This window comes from Mustela erminea, chromosome 5, assembly GCF_009829155.1.
Source record: "Mustela erminea isolate mMusErm1 chromosome 5, mMusErm1.Pri, whole genome shotgun sequence".
NCBI lineage: Eukaryota > Metazoa > Chordata > Mammalia > Carnivora > Mustelidae > Mustela > Mustela erminea.
The window spans coordinates 5,188,239-5,207,453 of NC_045618.1; the positions used below are offsets into that span (position 1 = coordinate 5,188,239).

Genomic DNA, 19,215 nt, shown 5'->3' on the forward strand with positions numbered 1-19,215 from the left:
ATAGTATAGTAATAAATATACTATCAATGTATAAAGTACTACTATACTATTAACAAATTATTGATTTACTAACATTATTTATATAGAAGTATATATGTAAATATATTTATTTAAGTGTAAGGAATAAAGTTTTTAAAAATCCTGTAATTCTGCCTCCCCCAAATAACTTATTAAACCAAAACCATAATTCTCCAAAACAGACCTCATCCAGGCCAGCCTTAGAGGATTGCACTGAATTTTTTCACTTTCCTTATCCGTTTACGTGGGACTACCCTGAAACTCATTTCCTTTTAAGTCGCCTTCTTGGGGCCCTTCACCATTTTTTCCTGCAGAAACTGCACGGGAGCCTTCTTTGGGCAAATAAACACCGTGGTCGAGCGCGAAATGGCTTTTGACCTAACCACTTCCTCCTTCCCCAGGTGTGCCCTTTCCAAGGGGCTAATAACTCTGGCTAGCGGCGACCAGAAATCCGTCACCTGCAGCCCCCCAGCGCACCGACGCCACGGAGCGGGCAGCCGCCTCTCCCAGGCCCCGCCCACCACAGCCTCCGAGCGTGGGGCCGCCTCGGGGCCACTTCCGGAAACGACCGGAAGTTCGCGTCTCTTAGTAACCAAAGGATCCGGCGTGTTGGGGCTGAGATCTGGGATGGGCTGCGCAGGGCGACGAGTTTCCTGGGCAGTCTGGGATGTGAGGGACTCGCAGCACCCTCACGGGCCCTGTCCTGTTGTTGCTGGTAAGCAGGTGGCATTCCTTTCCAAAACATCTGTCATTCCGTCCAACTTTTTTCCTTTTTTTCACCAACCTTCTTTTTTTTTTTTTTTTAAGATTTTATTTATTTATTTGACAGAGAGAAATCACAAGTAGATGGAAAGGCAGGCAGAGAGAGAGAGAGTGAGAGAGGGAAGCAGGCTCCCTGCTGAGCAGAGAGCCCGATGCGGGACTCGATCCCAGGACCCCGAGATCATGACCTGAGCCGAAGGCAGCGGCTTAACCCACTGAGCCACCCAGGCGCCCTTTCACCAACCTTCTTAAAGGAGGAAGACTGTTAACCATTTCTTAAACACCTTCGGGTCAGGCTCTGTCTGACACGTGACCTAGTCTAACCCTAGTAATTACACAGCCTATCTCACTGATAAGGAAGCCAGGCTCGGCGGGGAGGGGTCGGGACCCTGACCTGTCCCTGGGGGCACGCAGTCGGCTCCCTGCCACGTCCAAGAGCAGGTATCCCGCCTACCTGCTCCCCATTCAGCAGGCTGGGGAAGGAGCAGCAAGAACTTAAAGCTTTACCCAAAATGCTTTATTTTTACATAATGACTTATGAACTAGTGTTTATGGAAGCCCAAGTCCCTGAGGGGCCAGAGTTCGCTCATACAGAATAGCAAACAGACCCAAGCCTGGAGAAAAGGGCAGTTAAGTGCATTAGGATCAGATGGGCTCCATCTGATTTCCACAATCCAGGGCTCAGCTGAGTCAGCAGGACACATTCAGAGTGAGAAGATGCAAGTGTCTCTTGGCCTCTTGTATCTGGGCTGAACCAGTCAGGGAGGGAGATGGAGAGGCACCGAAAGGCGGGAACAGGAAATCTTTCTGGCCTGGCCAAGGCTGGAGTTTGGGCCCCTGATGGCTCCAAGGACCACTCAGAGCGTCAGCCCCCGCTCCTTAAAAAGCTGCTTTAGAGCATCTTCCAGCTGTCGGTTTGTTCCCTGAAGCCCCTTCACCACTTGCGCTGCCCACTCGAAGTATTCCTGGACTCGATGTTCAGACCATCCTGCATGAGAATGGGCAGAAAACCTCTCACATGGCATCCAGGATAGCACTGCCTTCTGCCCACTTCCTGGAGGGCTTGCTGCAGGGCCACGAGAGGAGCTCCCACTGGGATTTGTCCTGAAAACGTCCCCTTGACCCAGCTGTTGCACTTCCACGGTGCGCAAGATCCGAGTGGGCTAGTAGGATTAGCTGGGGGAACCAACTAGAAGGCCCAGGCTCTTCCCCCTCTCCCCCGGGAACTAACCAACCTGTGCCTCCAGAAGGTGGACACCTCCCCCTTTCCCCCGGAGGTGGGGGAGCGTACCCTCTGGGGTGCAGCGATTCAGGTCCCTCAGGTTGTACAGCTTGTCTGCCAGCTTCACCAGTTTGGCCCCGGGGCTGCTGTGGGGTGCGCGCTCCACCTGCAGCCGCTTTCTCTCCAGCTTGGGCATAGTCTTGTCATCTGTCACCTCCTCCACCAGCCGCCGCACTTGCGCCCCAAAGTGCCGCTCCACCTCATCCAAGCTGGTGTCTGTGTCCTCCACTGTGTCATGGAGCAGGGCTGCCTGGGGACAGGCTTCCCCTTAGTCCTGTGACTCCAGGCAAGGGCTGCCCAGGGCCGAGTGGGGTCCCTGATCCCCACCCTAGCCTCCGAGGAAAGAACGAGGGGAGTTACCTGTAACACCGCAATGTCAGTGATTCCCGCCTCATGGGTCAGGATCCGAGCCACACCTGACGGGGCAAAGCAGGAAGTCAGACCTGAGGGAGCCCCAGGCTGCGTGCTGCGGGTTTTGCAGAGCCAGATGTGGCCTGTCACTAGCCAGATGACCTTTACTCTCTTTGCGTGTCATCTGTGCAGAGGAACAACCATGCCTACCGTCCCGCGTTGCCGCGAGGCTTAAACACGAAAAGTGCCCAGCACAAAGCCCGGTACAATGTAGGTACTCAATGAGGCGTAGGCCCTCCGCGTTCCCTTCCCGGTCCCCACCCCCTAGACACCGCTGCGGCTGCTCCCCGGGCGACGCGCCCACCGATAGGGTGGTTGATGTAGGGGGTCCCTTCGGGGTCCTTCCGCCGCTGCAGTCGGTGCTTGCGAGCCGCGAAGTCCGCAGCCTCCACCAGCTGCGCCGCCTCGGAGCCCATCGCGCGCGTGGGGTTGGCGACTGACGTCCCAGGAGCCCCTTGAACCCAGACAGAGCGTCCACAGCGCCCCCTGGCGCCGCGGAGGCCGGTGACTGTGGAGTCCGACCCAGACAGGCTGGTTTCTGGGGAGCTGACACCCTGGCGGAGAGACCAGCTGGTGAGGGGAGCTGCTCCGCTGTGGGTGCAAGAAGGACATGGCCGGCCTCTCTGAGAACCCACAGTCTCGGCGAAGGAGGAAGACAAACAAGAAATAAGACAGTATTCTCACAGAGTGCCAGATCCGGGTCAGAAATCCGGGGACTATTGGCCTTGGAGGAAGGGCAATTCACCCAGCCTCCTAGGGTCAAAGGCAACGTCCTCCAAAAGGATCCTCTCGTCCTGTGAAAAGACAGTCTTCAATGTCAATGTTCTGAAAATTCTCAAAGTGCTCTAAAAATGGTTTTCCCTGCAGGGAGGAACTGGTTGGGATGGGCGTGGGAGCCTCACTTTTGGGCCCAGAAGACCCTACAGCCTGACCCTCTGGAAACTGGAACTTACACTAGCAGCCTGCCTAACTGCTTCAGGGTTAGACTCCCAGACAGCAGTGATGTTTCTGCGAGAACTGTCTTCTTTGTTCTCGGGTGCTGCATTTCTTTCTTGTACCATCAGTGTTCCTGCTTCAGTCCCTAGACACCTGCTGTGCGCCCCTCAGATGATAACTGCTGTCATGCTGTTCTGGGAGCATGACATCAGTCAGGTCTTCACAGACTCTGGAATAACAGCACTGCTGGCTGGTGGCCTTGGGCCTTCTAGAGAAAATCCCTGTCTCAGCAGATGGCTGCTATGAGGTTTAAGGGGTAAGAGAGAACTAGAGACCCTGGAAGAGCTTTTCCTGTGAACTGGTTTGCGAAGTACAGTACTCCAATCAGACTGGTAGCTTCTGTGTTTCGGCTGGTAGCTGGGGCAGACAAGGGCTCAAGGGAAAAGCTAATGGAAGGACTCGCCCTTGTTTTGCAGCTAGTCTTAGTGGTTGCCATGATGCAGAAGTTAGGGAGGGAAGCTCCAAACGCTGTAACTAAGGTCCCTGGGGCCTGAAATGGAACGACCAGAATTCCCAGGGCTTCCACAGCTGCCTGGAAATTGAGAGTGGGTAGAGAGAAACATATCTGGCTTTATCTCTTTTTCAGCCTAATGGCTCGACTTCCCTCTCGTGCCTCATTCTGAGCTCTAGTTTTCTGAACCTTTTCCCATTCAGTTCGGAAAACCTTAGGCAGATGGAGACACAGTCCCCACGTTTTCCAACAGAAAATAGAACCTCAGTCACTTTCGCCTCCAGAGGTCTGTGGTAGAAGCTTCAGGTTTGTGTTCATGGCGCCCAGGGGCCTTGCGGTTTTGATTTTTATTTTCCTACTCTCTGCAGCCATGGCTTAGAAAGAGAGATGTTGGGGTTCCTAAGACCAGCGCTCAGGTGGACGTGACCTCTCATGGGCTTTCAAAGGAGGCTAGGCCTTTTGCTGACTGGCCTGACCGTGGGGCTGCTGCTGCTCTTCAGCTGGGCGACGCTTGCTCAGCCGACCTCTCTCTCAGGTACCCAGTCTCCTCTGCACGCACCCCTCTTCAGGCCCCTACCAGCTCAGCAGGGTATGAGCTGCTCTGGGGAGCCAGTGGGGAGGAAGGGCGTCTGCCCTTTTGATAAGGGCTGATCATTTTCACTCTCCAGAGGGATGGAGTTGGGTGTGGGCAGACCATTCTTGCCAGTCTCCAGCCCCCTTGCTCCCCCCTTCAGCATTGGCCCACCACCCTCACTTGTGCCAGACCACCTGGGATGCTGATGGCCGCCGCTACCCCGGTTTTTTCTGTCCTCGACTCTCGGATACCCCGGAGGAAGCCTTCTGCTGCCACCTGCAGGCTGCAGGGGGCTCCTGCTGCACCCAGGCTGAATTTGAGGCCTTGTACCAGGTCAACCTGTCCAGCCTTCCGCCTCCACCCATCCTCAGGTGAGAACTCCAAACCCCAGAACCCCCGGAACACTGGCAAACAAGCTCTGTTTTTCATTCCTGGGGCGGGAAGTTTGTAGCATACAGACGAGTGGAGGGGCCGACCTCAAACAGAAAATCGCGTGAATACACAATTACAAACAGTTCTGTGAAAGGAAGTTCAGGGGGCTGTGTAAGCGGGTAAACAGGGAGCCATTGCGTGCACTGTGGGGCTGGGGTCAGGTGGGACAGGTGTCAGACCGAGAGGATCTTGCAGTCCGTGGATTACATCCATTATAGTCGGGGTTTTCAAAACTAAATCTGTCCATGGATGGCTTCATGGCATCTGTGATCCCCTGAATTTCTATTTACGAATTCTACATTGATCGGGGGAGAGGGGTGTCCCGAGCTTTCTCCGACTCTCAAGGGCTCTGTAACCGACAGGCTGCAGCAGCAAGCGCGCGGCTGGGGCCAGCATCCTAATACTCTCTCCTCTCCTACAGGGGTCGGGGTCCGCTCCTAGCCCTGGGCCTCTATACCCTGCTGCTCGTGGCCCTGATGACTGCCGACCTCGTGCACTTCTGCCGCGGTCGGGGCGGGGGCCGGCGCCGGCGCCCCAGCCGTCTTTCCTCTCGGTCCTCCGCCGCGCGCCCCCTGCAGGTCCCGGTGGGGACGGACTAGGATCTGCCGCGCGGATCAGAGCCCCGCCCACCGGCGCGCTCTCTCCTTGCTCCCGCCCCTTCTCTGCCTCCGCCTCTGACGCAGACCGGGGCGGGGCAGCCGACGCCCGATTCCTTAGCCTGGTCCCACTCCGCCCCAGAGACTGCGCCTGCGCGCGTCCTGGACGCCCTCTCTCCGCGATGACTGTGAGTGGTCCAGGCACCCCCGAGCCCCGGCCCGTAGCCCCCGGGGTGCGTACGGGTCCTCCCGTTCCATCACCACTTCCCACGTGCTCTGACCATACCCCGGCCTCCTTCTCCCCGTCTTGGCCCTCCATGGGACTTGCCCCTGCCCCCCCGGTCTCTTGTCTCCCAGCTCCCTGACCCTGGCCTGAGCCCACCCCCAGCGTTTCCACCCATTCCCTCCACAGGCCAGTGCGGTGGAGCAGCTGCGAAAGGAGGGCAACGAGCTGTTCAAATGCGGGGACTACGAGGGTGCCCTGACGGCCTACACTCAGGCCCTAGGTCTGGGCGCTACGCCCCAGGACCAGGCCATTCTGCACCGAAACCGGGCCGCCTGTCACCTGAAGCTGGTGAGGGAGCCTGCTGCTCTTCCTCTGCTCCTCCTCTGCCTTGCCTGGGCCCGGTTTGACCATCTTGCTGCTGTTTGGGTCCTGGCTGGGTGTTCACCTTCCCAGGCCACCTCCACTTACTTGTCTGATGTCTTTTTGGGCCTCCGGGTGGTGGGGATTTGAGTGGCTACTAGAGCACAGCCCTGCTGCCCAGCTAGTGCCCTGAAAGGAAGACGACCAGCCTCTCAAGCTCCTGCTCCTTTTCTTACAGGAAGATTACGACAAAGCAGAAACCGAGGCATCCAAAGGTAGGAGACTGTGGGCTGTGGTGTGGAGCTGTGGTGGGCAAGGACTCTGGTTCCACTGCACCTTCACATTTTCCTTTCCCTTTGGCCCCAGAAACACTTCTGCCTTCTCTCTTTCCCACTTCCTTGGGCGTTTCCTTCTCTGCAGCTACCCTCACCTTTCTGAGGCTGGAATACTGAGTCCCACATCTGTCCCCCCACCTTCCTCGGGCCCTCGAGACCTTTCCTTACTGCTTTTGCCTGGAGACGGTGGCCTCATGGGTGCTGACAGAGCTCCCGTTTGTGCTCAGCCATCGAAAAGGACGGAGGAGATGTCAAAGCCCTTTACCGGCGCAGCCAAGCCCTAGAGAAGTTGGGCCGCCTTGATCAGGCTGTCCTTGACCTGCAGAGATGTGTGAGCCTGGAACCCAAGAACAGAGTTTTCCAGGAGGCCCTGAGGAACATCGGCGGCCAGATTCAGGAGAAGGTACGTGAATGACTGAGAGAGAGGCTTTGACAGGTGGTAGAGGGACACTGGTAAATGGATCTGGGCAAAGGATGTAAACAGGAGATACTGATGGCAAACAAGCTTTTGGAATGAAGCTCAGCCTTGCTAGTGGTTAGGGAGAAGCAAGTGAAAATAACAGCCAGATGCTGTCTTTTCGGTGGTCTGTTCGGCAAACTTTTAAAGTATGTACACTTTGCTAGAAGAAGGGAGGCAGACGCTTAAGTGGCAGGCTCGATCATGAGTGCTGGAGTTGGTGCATATTGGTACAGCTCCTTCGGGGAGCACCTGAACATAGCTCTTAAAATTTTAAATGAGCGTATCCTGTGATCCAGTATGTTTATTTGCTGTCTCCCCTGAAGAAGCCTTGACCGTGTACACAAGCAGGCATGTGTATGTTTATTTCAGCCTTGTTTATTGTAATATGAAGTTGGAGCTTGGCTAACTGCCTAGCGATAGGGGAGTGGCTTAATAAATGGGGTGCTCCCCTTACTGTGGACCCCTGTGTCACAGCTACCAGGAGTAGGTAGATTTATAGACATCCATGTATAGTCGTGGAAAGAGACAACTTCTTAAATGAAAAAAGCCAAGTATGCTGTAACACATATGGGAGGATACTGTTCATGTTGACATAATACCTCATGTGCACCCTCAAAACAGTACCATGTTTTCTTCTGTGGGCCCACTTGGGCGTGTAAATATGAAGAAAACTATTTTCAGAGATAATGCATCAGAATGGTAACAGCATGAGCCCTGGGGAACGGAGGGAGATTGATGGAGTTTTTCAGAGCTGCTGCTTCATCCATTAATTCCGTAATATAGAAAGAGACACTGTTTGCATAGTATATACGTTAAAAGTTACTTTAGGGGGCCCCTGGACGGCTCAGTGAGTTAGGCCTCTGCCTTCGGCTCAGGTCATGATCTCAGGGTCCTGGGATTGAACCCGACATCAGGCTCTCTGCTCAGCGGGGAGCCTGTTCCCCACCCCCACCCCCTGCCTGCCTCTCTCCCTACTTGTGATCTCTGTCTGTTAAATGAATAAATAAAATCTTTAAAAAAAAAAACAGTTACTGTAGGAGAAAGAAGTCTAAAGCCCATCATGAACACAGCCCAGCTTAAATTAACCAGATCCCATGATGTTACAACGCTGTCCCAGGGAGAGCAGGGAATGCGCTGGCAGATGCCTTATAGAAATGCTGAGATGTGGGAAGGCAGGTTGTTTCTGCTCTGTGCAGCTCTGGTCAGCAGGAGCTGCCTAGAGCCCTGTGTTGAGATGGATGAGGAAGCAGGTTGGCGGGCCTAGCAGAGCGCCCCATGCACGACTGATTGGTCATGTCTGCCATGGATGCAAAGGGGGATGCGGGGAATAGCACACATGCTGGGTACGTGCCACCACCCATGCCCTGGGCCCTAGGGAGGGAGAGGGCCGAGGGTGATCTTGGTCCATCAGGTTATTTTTAAGTTTTCAGAATGCTGGAGCCTCTGAAAGCTACCTCCTGACCTGCTGGCTCCCCTGCTGCAGGTGTCCGTGCTGGGTTGAGGGCCAGGGGCACAACATCCATGCTGCCACGACATGGATGGCTCCTCAGGGAGGCGGTGGCCCTGTGGCTCCCAGGGTGCCTTGCCTTCTGAACGGCACCGCCTTCGGCACTAGCACCGCCCCTGCTGCCCGAGTGGGAAGTAGCTCAGGAGGGAAAACAGCCGCGGGAAGTTTGGGTGAAGCTGCCAGGCGAGTCTCTTCCTGCCCAAGGTAGCGTGGGGTGAGCCCGCGGCCCAGATGTCCTAGCTGTGCCTCCTGAGGACACGAGCCAGGCGCCGGGATGAGCGGAAGAGAGCACACAGGGAATGCGCCGTCTTTGGCTCCAAGAGGGACCTCCCCCGCGCCTCGCTGGTTTGTCGTAGGTGCGATACATGTCCTCGACGGATGCCAAAGTGGAGCAGATGTTTCAGATACTGTTGGACCCACAAGAGAAAGGCACCGAGAAGAAGCAAAAGGTATAGGTCTGGGCCGAGCGAGTGGGGGCGGGACTCCCACTACAGCTGCCCCCTTCCCCCAGCCCCCTGTCCCTGCCCCAGCGGTGCCCTCGCCGTGAGCGGTGTTGGCCCACCAGCCGCTGCTGGCCTGCTGTGCTGCCCTGTGCTCCTCAGGTCATGCAGTCGGGCTCCCAGAGCCTGAGCGAGAACCTACAGGGCCTAGGGCCTGCGTGTGTCCTTTCCCTTCCTTACTGGAGGAAACTGAAGTTCACAGAGGTTCCGTTTATGACCCGGGTCGCTCAGCCGCTGAATGGAAGCAGTGCGGTCCAGCGCTCTGGCTCGCTGCTCGCCCCGGCCCGTGCCATGGGTAGCGTCCACGGGATGGTGCGCTTCCTTTGACGTAGGCTTCCCAGAACCTGGTGGTGCTGGCCCGGGAGGATGCTGGGGCTGAGAAGATCTTCCGGAGCAACGGGGTTGAGCTCCTGCAGCGCCTGCTGGACACGGGCGAGGCTGACCTGATGCTGGCGGCTCTGCGCACCCTAGTCGGCATCTGCTCGGAGCACCAGTCACGAGTAGGTGGGGCGGCGGGGCTGGCTACTACCACGGTCCGTGCACCCACCACCCTGCCACGATCCACTCTGTATTCCCAGAAGAATAGAAGGTGGAATACAAGGGGACACATCATGAGGGGAAAAATTAAAATGGCTCCCAAAAAACCCATCATGATTTGGGATGAACTGGGGCTTGTAAAAAGTGAAAGGAGCCCACGGACACCCTGAGCCCGTGCTTTCAGTAGGCTGTCCTGGAGCCAGCTCAGAGACTCCTCGTTCGGACTCACTCATTGTGCAATAAAAGCAAGGTCTTGCAAGGAAAGGGGCCCCCATCGTTCTCCAACCATCAAACTGACGTTTCCCCTGCAGGAGTGTCCTCCAGCCAGTGATGTGGTCAGTGATGTCACCCAGAACATCTGTACTCAGACAGGGACCAGATAGGAGGGGCTTGACCCTGAGCTGGTTGTCCGTATAGACAGCGCATGTCCAGCACAGACACTTGTGCAAGAATAGTCCTGCCCTGGCAGAGTCCAGGCCGTACTTCTTACCTGAGCTGGCTGGACCCAGCGGAAGGGACTTGACCACTTGGTTCCTTTGAGAGGCGCCCACAATTCCGAGATCAGGGATGGAGCTGTGGGATAGTCCATGAAAGCTCTTTAGGCCAAACCCAGTCTATACTTCTGGGTCTCCCAGAACTAAGAACGGTAAAGCCATGTGAATTCCATCCACCTCTTTCAATTTTCCTGCCCCTTTCAGGTGAGCCTCTGGGATATCTAGCTTAGAAATGGGACGGAGAGGCTCTGCCGTCCGTTCCGTGCATGTCCACATCCCGAGGGTGCAGACAGAGCCTCAGAGTCACCATTGGAAAGGAACCAGGGGTCCTTGGACCTGGGGTCATGGAGCTTGTCCAGACTTCTGGGGCTCCTTGTTAGGGAAACACAAACCAAAGCAGCTGTTCCTCGGGCCGCAGTGTTCCTGTCTGCTCTGACAAGCTGAGGAGAGGTAGTGGTGGATTCCTCTGGAATGTTTCTCTTAGAAGCCTTTCCCACAAATAATCCTGGCATTGCCCTGGGTCACATCCTCAGTCAGGCCCACTTTGATTCCCTTTGGAGCTGGTCTTTCCACCGAGATGTTTTCTCCCCTTTTGGCCACACTCACACCCACAGTTAGGGATCTCTGTGGCTGCCCTCCACCAACGGGAGGCTCTGTCCCCCTCTCCCACCCAGACAGTGGCAACCCTGAGCGTGCTGGGAACGCGGCGTGTGGTCTCCATCCTTGGCGTGGAAAACCAGGCTGTGTCCCTGGCTGCCTGCCACCTCCTGCAGGTTATATTCGACGCCCTCAAGGAAGGCGTCAAGAAAGGCTTCAGAGGCAAAGAAGGAGCCATCATCGTGGGTGAGTAGAAGCAGGTCTGCGGTCCTTTGGGTGTTGCGATCGTGGAGGGAAAGGGGCCGAGCCAGCCAAGCTAGCTCTTTGGGGAGCACACTGGCCGCTGCAGGTTGTTTAGGGATATGGCTTGGTGGCAGTATTTTACTCTAGATTGGAAGCCTGCAGAGAAGGGTACCTACAGGAAAGGCTGGAGCCCAGGGATCCCCTTCCTGTGTCTCCATGGCCTATTGGGGGGATCGGGGTCAGGCAGGGCCGGGCCACCGTGGGGTTCACTGATGCTTTCTCATTGCCAGATCCTGCGCGAGAGCTCAAGATCCTCATCAGTAACCTCTTGGAGCTGCTGACTGAGGTGGGGGTCTCTGGCCAAGGCCGGGACAATGCTCTGAGCCTTCTGATTAAAGCAGTGCCCCGGAAGTCTCTGAAGGACCCCAACAACAGCCTCACGCTCTGGGTCATTGACCAAGGTAGGAGATCAGTTTTAAAGAGGGAGAAGGACCCTGAGCGTACCTGTTATGTCTTGCTTGGGTCATTGTTCCAGCCCTGTGTCTGCACTGAAGCATGTCCTGTGGCCTGCACTGTGGTCTCAGGAAAGGGGAGACCCTTCAGCCGTGCCCGTGTGCACATGTGTGTGCACCGAGCAGGCGGGCAAGCCCGTCAGCGGGAAGGCTGGTTGAGCTTTCTGTATCTGAGGTGTTTCCCTGTGAGTGTGCATTACTTTGTACTTGGAGAAAAATACTTAGAAGTTCACCATATAAATTCACACCTCTTGGGATGCCTGGCTGGCTCCTCAGTGGAACATGCAGTCTTTTTTTTTTTTTTTTTTTAAGATTTATTGATTGAGAGAAAGCACGCTTGTGATGGAGGGACAGGGGCAGAGGGAGAGGAAGAGACGCTCAGGCAGGCTCCCTGCTGAGCACAGAGCCAGATGCAAGGCTCGATATCACGACCCTGAGATCATGACCTAAGCCAAAATCAAGACTCAGCTGCTTAACCGACTGCATCACTCAGGTGCCCCTGAAAAATGGGACTCTTGATCCTTGGGAGTGTGAGCTCAAACCCTGTACTGGGTAAAGAGAGTACTTAAAAAACAAAAAGATATTAAGTACATACATACGCATATACATAGACACACGCACACATACATAAATCAGTTCACAGTACTCTTTTTTCCCTTTAAAGATAAATAAGGTGGGGAGCCTGGGTGGCTCAGTCGTTAGGCGTCTGCCTTCGGCTCTGGTCATGATCCCAGGGTCCTGGGATCGAGCCCCGCATCGGGCTCCCTGCCCAGCTGGAAGCCTGCTTCTCCTTCCACCACTTCCCCGGTTGCGTTCTGTCTCTCTCTTGGTCTCTGTCAAATAAATAAAGTCTTTTTTTTTTTTTTTTTTTTTTAAGATTTTATTTATTTATTTATTAGACAGACAGAGATCACAAGTACGCAGAGAGTACTTGTGGGAAGTACCACGGGAAGCAGGCTCCCCACTAAGCAGAGAGCCTGGGGCTCGATCCCAGGACCCTGAGATCATGACTTGAGCCGAAGGCAGAGGCTTAACCCAGTGAGCCACCCAGGCGCCTGAATAAATAAAGTCTTTAAAAAAGATAAATAAGGAAAACTTGGCAAAGGCCCTCGATGAGTACGTTTTTCAGGTGTTCATCTTTTGGTGTCCACCTAATGCTGTGAGGCCCGGGTGTTATCTTCCCCTTGAATGTTACAGATGAGGAACCTCAAAGCCCCAGAGCACTTGGCCCCATGGGCAGGGCCAGCATGCGGTCCTCACTTCCGAGGGCCCTTCCTGACACCATGACTGTTTCTGGAGGCGGCGGCAGCCCCCCCGGCTCTCCGAGCCTGCCCTGCATGCGACTGTCCACGCTGTGTACCCTCGTCTCTGGGAGGCCCTGCTTGCCCGTGCTCCTCCCAGGGAACCTCCTCACTTTGCCAGCCTTTTGCTGCTTTCATAGCAGGGTGTCTTTTCAGGCCTGAAGAAGATTCTGGAGGTGGGAGGCTCTGTGCAGGGGCCTCCTGGAGAGCTCGCGGTGACCGCGAACAGCCGCATGAGTGCCTCTGTGCTGCTCAACAAGCTCTTTGATGACCTGAAGTGTGACGCCGAGAGGGAGAATTTCCACCGGCTCTGCGAGAACTACATCAGGTAAGGGAGCCGGCCCGGCCCACTGCCAGGGGTGCCGACGGGTTCGCACTCCTCAGGGAGGGACAGCAATGAAAGGGTTTCAATCAGGAGAGCAGCCTTAGGGAGGCCTTGCAGGGACCAAAGTGGTCCCAAGGCCCACTTCTTTTTCCAAAGTGGCCTTCCCAGGGAATGTTCTTTCTCCATTCTACACCACAGCGAATGCTCTCGGGCACGCCCTGTGTGGACTGAGCCCTTTGGGGTGTCCGTTCTGACACTGCAGTGCAGCGCGACAGTCCTGCCCTTAAGGAGGTTGCAGGTGGGACTGAGGACAAATCCTGATAGGAGCAGAGCAGTTTTGGGTTGTCATAAGTGCAGGAAAGGAGCTAAAAGGTGTGAGCGAGAGTCACCTAGGTCAGCTACATGATCAGGGAAGGCCCAAGAGCTGAGCGAGAGAAGCTGGGCAGCCAGTGCTCAGCGGCATGGGCTTGCCGTCCCGGGGGCAGCTTGCTTTGCTCTTCCTGCCCAAGTAGTGCAGATGCCTGGCTGGTGGACAGAAAGGGGGTGGGGTAGGAGAATCTCCTTATGCTGGCCTTTGTGTGACCGCTGTCACCTTGTGCCCCTCAGGAGCTGGTTCGAGGGCCAAGGGCTGGCCGGGAAGCTGCGGGCTATCCAGACGGTGTCCTGCCTCCTGCAGGGCCCGTGCGAAGCCGGCAACCGGGCCCTGGAGCTGAGCGGCGTCATGGAGAGCGTGATCGCTCTGTGCGCCTCTGAGCAGGAGGAGGAGCAGCTGGTGGCCGTGGAGGCTCTCATCCATGCGGCCGGCAAGGCCAAGCGGGCCTCGTTCATCACGGCTAACGGCGTCTCGCTGCTGAAGGACCTGTACAAGCGCAGCGAGAAGGACAGCATCCGCATCCGGGCGCTGGTGGTGAGCCGGGCAGGCCCGGGCTGGGCAGGCCAGCCTGCAGGCAAGGGTGTTCACTGGGGGGCCGGTATGGGAGGGTGAGGCTCCAGCACAGCCGGGTGCAGTATGGGATGTGCAGGGCCATGTCAAAGCCAGAGGCATGAGCCCTGGCTCCTCCTGACCACAGGGCTCATGGTCAAGTTAGGGATGAGCCTTGTGCAGACAGGACCCCCGAGAATGCAGAATGGCACTTGCTGACGTCTGGAGGCGGTGGGAGAAGCTCCAGGAGGACCGCTGGGCCAGGCTAGTTGGCCAGGCTGGTCAGAGGGGCCATGTTGAAAGGCTTAGCCTCCAGGTAGCCCAGGGGCTGGAGCTTTGGGCCCTGGTTGGTCCCCGTAAGCCTGCTACAACCATGCCCTTGGGAAGGCTGGTCCTTCTTAGGGCACTTAGTCCTGGGTTTCTCCATCCCAGAAGGATCTTCTCTTGCCAGAGGCACTGGGCCTCTCCCCACACAGGTCTTGGCTCCACCCACAAAGAGCTCTCTGTATGGCACAGAAAAAAAACAGAGCAAACCCAGTGCAGATCTGGGGGGTTGGGGTCCAGGATGTCTGTCTCTACTCAATGTGTGTCACCTGACACCGCCCCCCCCAGTAGCTGATTTGCTGCCAGATCTCTAGGTGGTAGCCTGGTAGGGCTGTGCGTGGCCTGCAGAGGGCCTGGCACCATGCCAGGGAGAGGGCCCATGCCAGATGAGGAGGAGCCCAGCCCACCTCCATCCCTAGAGACCAGCATCTGGTTTTCGCCTCTTCCTGCAGGGCCTGTGTAAACTCGGCTCGGCTGGAGGGACAGACTTTAGCATGAAGCAGTTTGCTGAAGGCTCCACTCTCAAACTGGCCAAGCAGTGTCGAAAGTGAGTTATTTGGTCGCTGTGGCTCCCAACCAGACTGTCAACTCGGCCTTGAGAGAAAATTGTGGGTGGAGGGCAGGGCCTCCTCTCTACCCTGCTGTGCCCCAGGCAGACCGTCCTGAGTTCTGCCATGTGTGCTGCTTCGTGTGTAGAGGGGACACGCCCCTGTCCCGATCCCCACTCCCCCGTGTGTCCCCAGGTGGCTGTGCAATGACCAGATCGACCCGGGCACGCGGCGCTGGGCAGTGGAGGGCCTGGCCTACCTCACCTTCGATGCTGACGTGAAGGAAGAGTTTGTGGAAGATGAGGCTGCCCTGAAGGCTCTGTTCCAGCTCAGCAGGGTAGCTCCTGGGTTCCTCTAGTCGTCTGGGAACAGAATCTGGGATTAGAATTGACCAGGCTTTCTTGGCAGGTCTTGGTCAGTGGCGTCTGTGGCGCGGGGGCAGGAGGGCTGGGAGCCCGCGGGGCCGCTCTGTGGCCTGGGCCTCCGGGGCTGCACGAGCAGCGTCGGACCGGACAGTGTCTCTGGAGCAGTTAGGGAGGTTGCAGGTGTGAGCCCCCAGAGTCTGGGGCCAGGTTGGGCCTGGGAGCTTCCCCCATTCATCCTGGCGCCCCAGTGGTCCAGCCGAGGGTAGACTTGGAGGCCCGGGCAGCGTTTGTCCCGTGCTGCTCTGTCCCTGGACGGCGCCCCGACCGCCCCCGTCCTGCCCGCAGTCCGAGGAGAGGTCGGTGCTCTTTGCGGTGGCCTCGGCGCTGGTGAACTGTACCAACAGCTACGACTATGAGGAGCCCGACCCCAAGATGGTGGAGCTGGCCAAGTACGCCAAGCAACATGTGCCCGAGCAGCACCCCAAGGTGAGGGCGCCCTTGACCCGGGGCACCCGTAGCAGCCTCCTGTTGAAGCGGGTCTCTTACCTCTGTATTCATGTCCGTCGGTTTGTGCCGCGAGGAAGGCCGCCCTCTCCCTGTCCCGTCAGCCAGGGCCCCTCTGCTAAGCTAAGCTGCCTCCTTCCCAGGACAAGCCGGCTTTCGTGCGGGCTCGGGTGAAGAAGCTGCTGGCGGCGGGCGTGGTGTCGGCCATGACGTGCATGGTGAAGACCGAGAGCCCTGTGCTGACCGGCTCTTGCCGTGAGCTGCTGTCCAGGTGAGCCGGCCTCGGCGCCGCCAGACCTCCGAACTCGGGAGCGGAGGAGCAGCGGGGCCACCTGCAGAGCCGCTGGCCGTGACCGAGCCCGGACCCGGGGGTGTCTTGTCGGCCAGAGCCGGCTCCCGCCCACCCGCGCCGTCTCCCCGCAGGGTCTTCCTGGCGCTGGTGGACGAGGTAGAGGACCGCGGCACGGTGGTGGCTCAGGGCGGCGGCAAGGTAAGCTGGCTTAGTCTCCTTCCCGAGGGTCTAGAAAACATGACTCAGTGGCTGCCACACCAGGGATGAGGCCAGAACACAGTACGAGGGACCCGCAGGAACGTGCTCCTGCCAAGTGAGCGATGCTGGCGGGGGCGGGTCTGTGCCACCCCGCCCACCCCCCCCCCCCCCCCCCCCCCCCGCCCCAGATCCCGACTCTCCTCCTTTCTCCTGCGTGGCCTGGGGCCCAGCCCAAGCCGCGGCCGGCCCTTAATAAGCGTGTGGAGGAGTTTGGGCAGCTTAAGGAGAGGCCTGAGGGGGGAAGAGGGTCTGGGGCAGGGAGTGTCACAGGCCTGAGGGAGGAGAGAGGTGAGCCCCAACCCCTGTCCGGGCTCGGGGGCTGGTGCTTTGGGCCTTACCCTCCAGGGCACATCTCGGACCCTGGCGGCTCGTCCCCACAGGCTCTGCTCCCGCTGGCGCTGGAGGGCACTGACGTGGGCCAGACAAAGGCAGCACAGGCTCTCGCCAAGCTCACCATCACGTCCAACCCAGAGATGACTTTTCCTGGCGAGCGGGTGCGTGTCTTGTCCCAACCCTGGCCTCTCCCCTACCCCGCACTGGGCCCTGATGGCCTCTGACCCGGGCTCTGGCTCCTCCTTGGGACGGACAGGAAGTGGCGGCCGTGCTGAGCCCCGGGGTGGCGAGGGCAGCCTTCTCTCTGGGGGTGGCCTCTCGCCTCCGGGTCGGTGGGGATGGTGAGCGCCCTGACAGCTGGCTGTACCGCAGATCTATGAGGTGGTCCGGCCCCTGGTCTCCCTGCTGCACCTCAACTGCTCAGGCCTGCAGAACTTCGAGGCACTCATGGCTCTCACGAACCTGGCGGGGATCAGTGAGAGGCTCCGGTAAGGTCCCCGGGACAGCACTTTCCAATTTGAAGAGCTGTCTTCGGTCACGGCTTGACTTGAGCCTCACAGGCCCTGTACCTGGGGAGGCAGGCCCTGAGGTCTGACTCGTACCGCGGTCCACCTGTGGGTGAGGCCTGGGGTGGTGATGGTGCGCGCCCTGGAGTCCGACCGCCTGGGTTCGCATCCTGACTCCACTGGCCGCTAGTGTGTAACGCAAACAAGTGCTGCTCCGTGCCTCAGTTTTCCCCTCTGTGGAATGGGATGGGCACACTCCCTCCCTCAGGAGTGGTAGTGAGCAATAAATGAGAAAATACACACACAAGCCCTAAGTACGTGGCACCTGGCTCGCTCCCAGGGGTGTGGCCAAGTGGTACGCGTCCACTGTCACCGCGAACGGTGACATTGGGCTCCCTGTCTGCACTCAGCCTCAGTTTTTTCTTCTGCAAGATAGTGATAGTAAGCGTACCTGCGCCTTCACCGTAGGGCCATGGTGAGGATTAAGAGAGTCCAACCCTTGGGGCAAATAATACATTATATGTTAATTAGTACGAGCTTAAATGTTAGATGTTAGCATCCCTGTCGGCAGCCCCCTGGTCTCCGAACTCCCGCTGTAGAGCATTTTCCATGGTCCCGTGCTATGTCCTAGGCTTGCTGAAGACGCTGGAAGCCACTGCAGTTCATGCCTGGTGCAGGAGGGTCTCTGGTGCCCGGGAGATCCTTGACCTGGGGCTCGATTGCGTGGGGACTCAGGGATGGGGAGGCGGAGGTGGAGGCGGGAGCGCTGAGGCTGCTGACCTTTCCACCCTGGCCCTGCAGGCAGAAGATCCTGAAGGAGAAGGCTGTGCCCATGATCGAGGGCTACATGTTCGAGGAGCACGAGATGATCCGCCGGGCAGCCACGGAGTGCATGTGCAACCTGGCCATGAGCAAGGAGGTGAGGGCGGCCTGGGGGTCACGACAGACAGGTGAGCGGTGGCACCCGTGCCCCACTTGGCTCTGCTGCAGCCCGCACAGTCCCCTCCTCCCCTGTGGCCGCAGGTACAGGACCTCTTTGAAGCTGAGGGCAATGACAGGCTGAAGCTGCTGGTGCTGTACAGCGGTGAGGACGACGAGCTGCTGCGGCGGGCCGCGGCAGGGGGCCTGGCCATGCTCACCTCCATGCGGCCCTCACTCTGCAGCCGCATCCCCCAAGTGGTCAGTGCCTCTTCTTGGCCGGGAACGGGAGGCGGGTCTGGAACGCCCTGCATGGCCCCGGGTGGGGGGACATCCCGGGACACACAGGAGTGCTCCGGCCAGGTTTGAGCCTGCTGCTCGGTGGTGACTGGTGACACTGCCCTGTTCCCCGCAGACCACACACTGGCTGGAGATCCTGCAGGCCTTGCTCTTGAGCCCCAACCAGGAGCTGCAGCACCGGGGTGTGGTGGTGGCACTGAACATGGTGGAGGCCTCGAAAGAGATCGCCGGCACCCTCATGGAGAGCGAGGTGCTGGAGATCCTGTCGGTGCTGGCTAAGGGCAAGGAGAGTCCCGTCACCAGGGCTGCTGCAGCCTGCCTGGGGAAAGCAGTGGAATACGGGCTTATCAAACCCAACCAGGGTGGAGAGTGAGGGCCTGCCTTGTGCACACACAAGCTGCAGCAGAGGACAGACACAGCTTTGGCTGCTGCGGGCTGGGATGCTGAACACTGGCCTCTCCTCCCTAGCTGCCCCCTGATGTCCTCTGCTGAATCAGGGACCACGGGCAGTCATGACCCTGCTCTGCCAGCACTGCCTCCAGCCTCACGCAGCAGGGCCCTTGTGTACTACTGTAGACAGCTGGGAATCCGGCCGCACGTTCCCGGCCTTGGGAAGGGCACATCCAGCAGCCGCACCAGCTAGGAGCCTCACCTGAGCCTGCCAGCGGGACCACCCGACCCTTTAATAAAAAGTATGTGGGACTCAAATGCGCGCCCTGTCCCTCGGCAGGGACCTGGCTGTGGGCCAGTCTCTGGAGCGGGAGCCAGGTCTGGCTGTGTGCGCAGCAGTTAGCTCTTCGGAAGGAATCCTACGGATTCCTCACCCCGGAGCCTGCTGAGTGCTCACCCCAGAGCTTGCTGAGTGCTGTCTAGTTCTGTTGGAGGATCAGGGTAAACCTACGAAGCTAATAAAAAGCTATTCAGTCGCGTGGGAATCAATGGCTTTGGACTCCTCAGTGCTGGTCCGTCAACACTCCTGTCTTTGTATTGCGAGTTCCCAGTGGCCAGCACTCGGGCAGTGCTCTG

General features: G+C 57.9%; 2 protein-coding genes across 6 annotated transcripts; one reads left to right on the top strand and one right to left on the bottom strand.

The window, feature by feature from the left end:
* Positions 1-600: 600 nt before the first annotated feature.
* On the top strand, positions 601-19,124 carry UNC45A (unc-45 myosin chaperone A). Of its 4 annotated transcripts, none has more exons than XM_032345503.1 (23): positions 602-733; positions 4,289-4,455; positions 4,655-4,865; positions 5,348-5,755; positions 5,935-6,096; positions 6,347-6,383; positions 6,671-6,846; positions 8,767-8,859; positions 9,243-9,410; positions 10,616-10,784; positions 11,072-11,242; positions 12,751-12,922; positions 13,526-13,826; positions 14,618-14,712; positions 14,909-15,050; positions 15,424-15,564; positions 15,726-15,853; positions 16,006-16,072; positions 16,513-16,626; positions 16,838-16,953; positions 17,773-17,890; positions 17,995-18,150; positions 18,305-19,124. In XM_032345503.1, the coding sequence occupies exons 4-23, from the start codon at positions 5,705-5,707 to the stop codon at positions 18,560-18,562; spliced, it is 2,835 nt and encodes a 944-aa protein (XP_032201394.1). In that variant the 5' UTR covers positions 602-733; positions 4,289-4,455; positions 4,655-4,865; positions 5,348-5,704; the 3' UTR covers positions 18,563-19,124. The 4 variants fall into 4 exon arrangements, with proteins under 4 accessions (XP_032201397.1, XP_032201394.1, XP_032201395.1 ...); XM_032345504.1 differs by having other exon boundaries at positions 4,684-4,865; XM_032345505.1 differs by having other exon boundaries at positions 603-733; positions 5,348-5,710.
* Positions 1,276-2,947, bottom strand: HDDC3 (HD domain containing 3). Of its 2 annotated transcripts, none has more exons than XM_032345566.1 (4): positions 2,778-2,947; positions 2,423-2,478; positions 2,016-2,312; positions 1,276-1,768 (listed from the first exon to the last, which is right to left on the bottom strand). In XM_032345566.1, the coding sequence occupies exons 1-4, from the start codon at positions 2,887-2,889 to the stop codon at positions 1,715-1,717; spliced, it is 519 nt and encodes a 172-aa protein (XP_032201457.1). In that variant the 5' UTR covers positions 2,890-2,947; the 3' UTR covers positions 1,276-1,714. The 2 variants fall into 2 exon arrangements, with proteins under 2 accessions (XP_032201457.1, XP_032201456.1); XM_032345565.1 differs by having other exon boundaries at positions 2,072-2,312; positions 2,778-2,945.
* Positions 19,125-19,215: the final 91 nt, after the last annotated feature.

Coding starts and splice junctions, on each gene's coding strand:
- UNC45A (XM_032345503.1), top strand. CDS start 5,705: ATGACTGTGAGTGGTCCAGGCACCCCCGAGCCCCGGCCCGTAGCCCCC. Junction 6,097..6,346: donor CCGCCTGTCACCTGAAGCTG/GTGAGGGAGCCT, acceptor CTTTTCTTACAG/GAAGATTACGACAAAGCAGA. Junction 16,954..17,772: donor GGGATCAGTGAGAGGCTCCG/GTAAGGTCCCCG, acceptor CTGGCCCTGCAG/GCAGAAGATCCTGAAGGAGA.
- HDDC3 (XM_032345565.1), bottom strand. CDS start 2,889: ATGGGCTCCGAGGCGGCGCAGCTGGTGGAGGCTGCGGACTTCGCGGCT. Junction 2,479..2,777: donor CTACATCAACCACCCTATCG/GTGGGCGCGTCG, acceptor TTGCCCCGTCAG/GTGTGGCTCGGATCCTGACC. Junction 2,313..2,422: donor CTGACATTGCGGTGTTACAG/GTAACTCCCCTC, acceptor GCCTGTCCCCAG/GCAGCCCTGCTCCATGACAC.